This window comes from Belonocnema kinseyi, chromosome 3 (genome assembly GCF_010883055.1).
Source record: "Belonocnema kinseyi isolate 2016_QV_RU_SX_M_011 chromosome 3, B_treatae_v1, whole genome shotgun sequence".
In the NCBI taxonomy this organism is placed as follows: Eukaryota; Metazoa; Arthropoda; class Insecta; order Hymenoptera; family Cynipidae; genus Belonocnema; species Belonocnema kinseyi.
Window position 1 is genome coordinate 88537127 of NC_046659.1, and position 8274 is coordinate 88545400.

At 31.5% G+C, this 8274-nt stretch overlaps 1 protein-coding gene across 1 annotated transcript in view; it reads left to right on the forward strand.

Annotated features, from left to right (window-relative positions):
* LOC117169349 (transient receptor potential channel pyrexia-like) overlaps positions 1-7203 on the forward strand; it is a 9569-nt gene extending 2366 nt beyond the window's left edge. The window contains exons 2-4 of the mRNA XM_033355689.1: positions 3153-5806; positions 6573-6734; positions 6952-7203. Coding sequence (XP_033211580.1) covers positions 3153-5771 — 2619 coding nt within the window. The 3' untranslated portion in view covers positions 5772-5806; positions 6573-6734; positions 6952-7203. The remainder of the gene's footprint in view (positions 1-3152; positions 5807-6572; positions 6735-6951) is intronic.
* The last annotated feature ends 1071 nt before the right edge of the window (positions 7204-8274 follow it).

Genomic DNA, 8274 nt, shown 5'->3' on the forward strand with positions numbered 1-8274 from the left:
TAAAAAATATTCAAAATCTCATCAGATATATGGCCATAAATAAATTATTTCACATCAAAGGGAAAATAATCATGTTACGTTTACGTCGTTCTTCATGCTTAGTGCTAAAACTACACAGAGAAAAATAGATATTGAAAAGCAGATATTAAAAACTTTGATATTTAACCATAATATATAGATATTACGGCATACTATCTAATATCTTCTATTCAACATACACAATATTAAAGGGAAATATCTTTTTATATTGAAAGTATAAAATATGTGATATTAACAGTTAATATCTAAGATATTAAAAAAGCTACATTTTATCAGAGCAAGGTCACTGACGTGTGGCGTGGCGACAAAAGATTTTGTCTGTATCTTGAGCCTTCATTGTGTGTATTGTGGTTTTTCGGACATCTATTGCACTATAAGTTTTGCTGGAAAATGGATTAAATGTTTTTGGATATGTTACAATTTTCTCAACAAAATGAGCACTCAGCTACTTGTATCTTTCATATTAGCCTTGAACAGAGTGTTATCTGTTTAACACAAAAATCGCATAATTATGCAAAAAGGCGAATGCTTGAGGATTGGAATTTTCAAAACAGAGGACTACGATATTAACTTTCGTTTTTCATAGAAAATGGCATGCTTTACAGGTAATTTTTGCACAATTAAAAAATATTTCTTGAATATCTTTGATTCTGCCCTTTAATATTTTGGATATTGTCAGTTAAAATCTTCTTTTTAATATATACGGATGCTCTACTTCGGTATCTAGATTTCTGTCCCATAGTTAAATCGCTAAGATTTTACCTATTAATATATAGATAGTCTGTGCTAACATCTATTTTTCTCCGTGTAGGAAGCATTCAAAACAAAAACAGAATTCAGCCATTTTTTCATATTTGACCTTGTTATAATTTTTTACGAAATGATCATTTCCCGTTTTTTCAAATCTGGGGTCAAATAACGGTTTCCATATAGAAAAATCACTTTGACCTCTAAATGAGCATGAACATCGCATTGAAGGTCAAACTCATTAGTACCTTTGCGTAATCCTCTTTGCCACCTACAATATTGGCCTTAAACATTTCAATGTATCTAACCTCTATTTCGAGATATGTCACATTAGAGATTAAAATAGTCCACGAAATGCAGTATTTAAACGAGTTTTACAGAATTTTCTAAGACTTTTAGAGTTTTCCATACCTTGTTTCAGAGACAAAGACTTCACACTGATTAAATATCATTTTTCTATCAATTAAACCTGATAAAATCTCTAATGTACGTTAGTTTTATCTCTAGTTTATTCTACGCATAGACCCTGGATACTTGAACAACTAGTACTTCTAGATCCCATACCTCGGAAACTAATTATAGGATCTTGTAATTCCACGGGAAAATTTTGTTTGGCATGCCCACAATATTATTTTCTGAAAATTTCGGCCAATTTGACGGAGAAATTTTTTCTAAGGAGCTTTAACAAAAGAGAATTCACAATCATCACGTTACAGTTGTCGATGCGTTGACATTTAATTTTAAAAGGCCTGTCCACAAATATGGGGTTGATACATTATCGAGCGAGCAAAGCCAGACGCGCGATGAGAATGTGCCTGAGCAGGAGGCAGATTTGAGGAAAATTTAAACATAGTTTAATTCGCTTTAATTCATTTTCAGAAAACTTTTATGCAGTAGGATGTTTCGTGGATAAGATATTATTCGAAAAGAAAAAGGTTCAACGTTTTTTACTGCATTATTGGGTTACTGTGCTAGGGTCCCACTCTTAACACCCTCCCCCACCACCACCATGCAGGCACGCTGAAGTAAATCACTTTACTCATATTGACATCACTTGTATTGCCTCCATATTTTTTATATTTTCTGGACAAATATTGTCTACCTATTATATTTTAAAATTAATGAAACGAAAACTTTTTATAAATTCTTAAAATTTGAAGTTACTGTACCTTAAAATTTCTAAATAATAATAGAAATCTCTGTAACATTTGACTAAAATTTTATGCAATTGTTCCTAAAATTTTTGTTTCTGTTTAGTGAAATATAAGCATAGACTGCATAAAGCTTTGGTTACGATTTACTGAAAATTCCTACAAAAATTCTAACTGATCAGATGTTACTTTTTCAACTGTCCACGTGCACACATTAAACAAACCTAACTGTGCACATTTATGTTCGCACGTAATGGTTTCTATGAGGGTGGTGCTTTATAATATATAATCCATTTTTATCAGTAAAAATTAATCAAATCAATCAAATTTAAAAAATATTTTAAAGGCTGTTTCTGTCTTGAAATATTATTGGTTAAGATAATCTGTCCGGACATCAGTTTATGTGCAACCATTCTCAAGTTATCGCGTTCACAAAAATTATGACACGCACGCGTGCACACACACGCACACGCACGCACGCACTTGACAAATACGCACATCCGCGCTCGTACGCACACAATGTAAATTTGTAATAAAATGTTTAGAATATTGTAATAAACATTTATCAAACGTTAAGCTTTAAATTAAGTTCATTAAAAAATTTTCAAAAATGTAACTATTACAATGCTTTTTCTGCCAGAAAGCAACATACGTTTAAAAATATTTTCTCATATTTATGATAATTTAGAAGGAATATTTTTATAAGACAAAACCTTTAAAAGATTTTTAAGCTGAAATTCAAAAGTTAATTTGCAGGAAAACATTTTCTGATACGCTATATATAACTTGTTTTAATTAATTTTTTAATCTCTGAAATCCTCAAAAACTAATTTTACAAAAAAGAAAAATATATTGATTCAAACTTATACCTTTATGTCCAAATGTTTGTAAAACTTGTAGTAATGTTATTAAAAACCAATATAAATTAAATTTTATCATAGTTCAACAATACTATGAATTAGAAGACATAATCAGAATTTGGTCATTCATACAATTTGCTTCAGAGTGAAAACTAATTCTAGAACACTGAACAATTTGCTGATAACTAACGAGAAGTTTTCTGTTTAATTAACAATTTTATATTTAGAATTTTAAACTCAATTCTTGATACTTGCCTATAGATTTGTATATCCTAAAGTAGAGTATTAATTTTCTCCATGGCCAAGATTGTACTTTTGATCATTGCAAATTAATCTTTCTATTTTTCTTTAAAAGGATCGTCCTCAGAAGATTCATACCATTTTTCAAAAGCCGTCAACTGTTTTCATGCTCTCTTCATCTTCTAATGACAAAAAACAACTAAATATAAAAGAAGGCAATACAGTTTTTGCCAGATTAAGGAAAGTCTTCAAACCTAAAAAATTGAAACAAAAAATTCGTTCGGCGACAATCAGTATTGCAGAAACCACTCGTTCTGAGCAAGAAGAAATAAATGTTGGAGCACCACCACCAATAGACGAGTCCTTTTTCTTCGAAAATCTTGAATCCTTAAGAGGTGTGGAAATTGATGGAATTAACATACTTGAAGAAGTATGGAATACAGTGAGCATTGCAGAAATGAAAGTACTGACAGAAATGGAGAATGGTAACGTACCAGAAAGAGATGGAATCCTCTTTCCAGATTCTGACGATAGATTTAGAAGTATTGCGTTCACCTGGGCTTGTATTCGCGGAATATCACACATTTTAGCCGGACTTGAAGCCTCTGGAGCAGACATCAATAATGTCCTATTTCAAAGTGCATCAGCAGGCATGTGTGCGGCTTTTGCTAAAGAAAGTTCTTGTCTGGAATTCCTAGTTGAGAAGGGCGCGAATTTGAATTATGTTAGTCCTCTTTATGGTCACTGTGCTTTGCACTTAGCTACAGTTGGCCACCGTCTCGAAAATGCCAAAATTCTTTTGGATTTTGGTGGTGACTTGAATAACGTATCAAATAACCCACACATGATCCCACTTTTACACTACGCGATTAAAATGAAGTCAGAAGAAGTTTCAGAATTATTCATCAGGCGAGGGGCTAACCCCATATACAAAAACCTTCGTGGAGAAACTCCCCTTCATGTGGCATGTGGTGTCCAATCTTTGAAATGTTGTGAACTCTTATTACAAAAACCAGAAGTTAATGTAAATGCTCTGGATGAAATCAATAGGGCTCCTTTGCATTATGCCACAATGGCTACTGATTTAAATATCAAATTAATAGAACTCTTACTGAAACATGGGGCGCTGGTCAATCAAATAGACGGAAAAGGATTTTCACCTCTTCATCTTGCAGCTTTAGGAGAACAGGCAGAGTGTGTTGAAATGTTGATTATACATGGCGCGGATCTAACTGCAACGACAAGCAAAGGAGTGTCAGCCCTGAATATTATTGTGCGAAAAATACCAGAATCCCTTGAAGCGTTTAAAAAGAAAATGGATTCTTCTATACTAATGAAACGCCCAGGTTGTCAAAACAGGGAATTTGAAATAAGATTAGATTTCACTTCTCTTCTTCCAAGTGACGGCAGACACGAAACTATTTTTATCAACTCCTTCGTGAACGAGAATTTGACAGATCTTTTACCTCATCCTCTAGTGAAGGCATTTATTTATCTAAAGTGGGAAAGGATAAAAAAGTTTTACCTTCTAAATATTTTCTTTTACGCACTCATGCTGATCTTCATGAGTACCTATGTGCTAACCGCTTTAACTTATGAGTGTTACAATTTTCATCAGGAAAATAATACCAGCATTAATTATGATAATATTATTTGTTATTACTTTGACAAACGACTTGTTCAATTAGATTGGTACATTTGGTTGGCTTTTGTTTGTTTAATGATACCAAGAAAAATTCTGAGTTTTATGACTTGTGAGAACTATAAGGAGTATCTCTGGAATATAGATAATATTCTGGACACTATAGTTATAATGAGTGTATTCGCTACGTCTTTTATTTATACAGGAAAAACTTATCATTGGCAGAAACATACTGGTGCTTTTTCTGTTCTTTTTGCTTGGACCAACTTGATGTTCATGATTGGGCAACTGCCAGGATTTGGGACTTATGTTGCGATGTTTACTCACATTCAATTTGAATTTGCAAAACTTTTGTTTGCTTATTCAGGACTACTGATTGGATTTGCTTTGAGCTTTTGTGTGATTTTTGATGGAGAACCATCTTTTGCAAATCTATTAACCGGTTTGATTAAAATTTTAACGATGATGACTGGAGAACTTGACTTTGAGGCACTTACAAGACATCTGGAATGGAGTGAGAGTGGTTACATGCTTGTTAATCGTCAATTATCTATCTGTTCGCAAATTCTTTTTATCCTTTTTGTCATTTTTATTGTCTTCATTTTAATGAACTTGCTGGTTGGTATAGCTGTGCACGACATAAAAGGTCTACGGGATCAGGCAGGTCTTACCAAACTAATCCGAACAACGAAATTGATTGTCTCCACGGAAATGGCAGAGCGAAAAATAAGACTTTCCTCATTTCTTAAAAGATTAATGTCCAATAAAACAGATTCTCAAATTCGAAAACATATTCTTCTAGTGAAACCATTAAATCCACTAGAAAAGAGGCTTCCTAAAGAAATTCTTAAAGAAGCCTATGAAATTGCTCAGAAAAACAGTCCAATTCTGGACGATGAATATCCAGATTGTAACGATCCTGTTTCTTATATCCCAAAAAAGAAAGAAGAGGATATAGATGCTACTTTGGAAACTGCAGTTGAGAAACTTAGTTCGCAGTTGAAAATCAAAATTGATGAACTTTTCGACTTGAAGCACCAGTTATACGAAATTAAAAGTGCGTTGGAACAGATCCTGTTGAAAGTATCGTAGAGGAAGCGTTTTTCGTAACTCTTCATTTTTTTAAGGTAAAGCAGATAAAGAAAATTATTAATGAACATTAGAATACCTCAAATTCTATAATGATATTATAGATATTAGGTAGCTATATATACGTTGTTTAGTTTGGGTCTTTGGTGTTGCAAGCGAATGGTTGTAAAATAAAGTCGAATTTATTTTTCAAACACGTCAGTGTATCTCACTATTAATCATGGCCTCATAAAGACTGTAATAAGTGTAGGAGTACATGGCAATATAATTAGTATTGCTCATCCTAACATGAGTTTCTCAAAAAAAATTTGTTACATCGAAAACTTACTATAAATGATGTTTTTAATAGTAAAAAGCCGTTTTTAAAAACGTCTTTTTAAGAGATGAAGATTATAATAAAGATAGAGGCAGTAAAAAATCTTCATTTCCTGAATAATTTTTTTTTTAAACGGCTTTTGAATATTATAAAAGTCCATTGTGTTAATTTTTCAATGTTAACAATTCCTTTCTTTAAAAACATATATAAGGGTCAACAATAACAATGTTATTGCTATGCCCTCCTACCCTGGTTACAATTCTTGATGAGGCCATGATTCAGGATGAGATGCGTGGACGTTTTGAAAAATAAGGACTACTTTATTTTAAAACCATTCGCTTGCAAGACCAAGGGCCAAAACAAAAACGACATCTTCATATTTTATGAGGTCTAAAATACAAAACAGTAACATTAGATAGTTATTTTTGATTAGGAATTTCAATGAAAATATATCATATAATTTCTAATATTTTTTTTTTCCAATCCAGGTTATCTTCTTATTAATATATACTGGAATAGAAAATGATATTGATGACGAGGCGACTATACAATTCGGTGGCATAACTGGATAATCGGATGCGATTTGCTAGGGTATGTCATACAGTCTGCGACGTTTTGTGGATAGTCAAATGATTAAAAAATGAAAGTTGGTAAGTATTTAATCTCTTCAAATGCAATGTACTAATAAATTTATCGAGTGCGTTCTGAAAGTAAGTTTACTTGAAAAAGCGTGAAAGCATTAGAATTATGAAATAACATGTGAATGCATTGGTCGTAAAACTGGACAATTAAATGTCATTCGCTCGGGTATTTCATGTACATTTCATGTATAAATAAACATATTAATATTTGCCTAACTTTTTTCAGCCAGACTTTTAATGTGAGATTGGCGAACAGGCTAAAGTAAGAAGCCTATTTATGACGGTTCCAGAATGAAGTTAATCTGAAAAACAGCGTTAAAGAATTAGAATTATGAAATTAACTGAGAGATACAGCGTACAAATATGTTTAATATTTAATATCAAAATAGCCAAAATACCTATTTGCACACATATGCCGCTTACGGATATTGAAATTAATGTCCCATTTGAGGGTTGAATAAAAAAATTGTTATTTTTTCTCCTCAAAATCACATAGACATGTATACCTAAACTAGAAAAAAATAAAAGACTTTTATTTTTAAGCATGTACTAAAGTATAAAAGTTTATTTAAAAAAATTGCTATTATCTTATAAAGCTTTATCAAGAAAATTTCAACGTTGATAAAAATCTTTCTCCGAAAAGCCATAGGGGATCGTTTATCATTTACTTTCTGTGCACGGAGAAAATAGTATAATAGTATAAAATAGTACCAAGTACCATCCAAATTTTTTTTTCATAGTCAAGTAGACCATAATTTTAGAGTTGTCTAAATGTCTACAGGTGGTTCAGACTTACTATCAGAGTAGTGAAATCGCCACACTAAAAGCAATCGCTCATTAATCAGTGCTCCCACAAGATATGATGCCATTAGTCAAACAAAAAAATTAATTCAAATATGAAGGTAAATATTGTGAAAAATATTTTCAATTAAGTATATTAAAATGAAATTCTAACCTAAAACTCCATCTTTTCATTTCACTTAACAAATATTAAGAACTAGACATTTTTTCTCTCTACAAATATATTCTCTTTCGAAATGGAAGTACAGTTCGAGAATGAAATATTGTTGCCGAATATATTCAGTCAATAAAGAAAATTCTTATGCAATTCTGTTTTCAAAATTGCTATTCATTGTTGATTCATATTTTATACAAAAGCGCAGGACATCTAAAAACAAGAACGATTGAGAACGATGAATTCAAACGAGACTGATAAAAATACTATTAAAACGTTTAACAATGTATGCATAAAAGATTATGCTTTCGATTATGTGCTTTGATTAACCTATTTTACGAAACTTGTGTTTCTTAATCACATCACAGTTCTTATTACTGCATTAAGAAAAAAAATTGTGAATCAATAGCTCTTTTCCAAAACATATCTTTTATTGATTCAAATGAATTTTCAATAAAACAAGAATTTATTATTTTGTTTTAATAGTGATGTTCTAGTTTCTTTATTATACATAAACTTATATCAATACAATATCTGCGTTTAAACCATGATTATTGATCCAATAGTATATTTGTTGATTGCCAAGTATTTTAT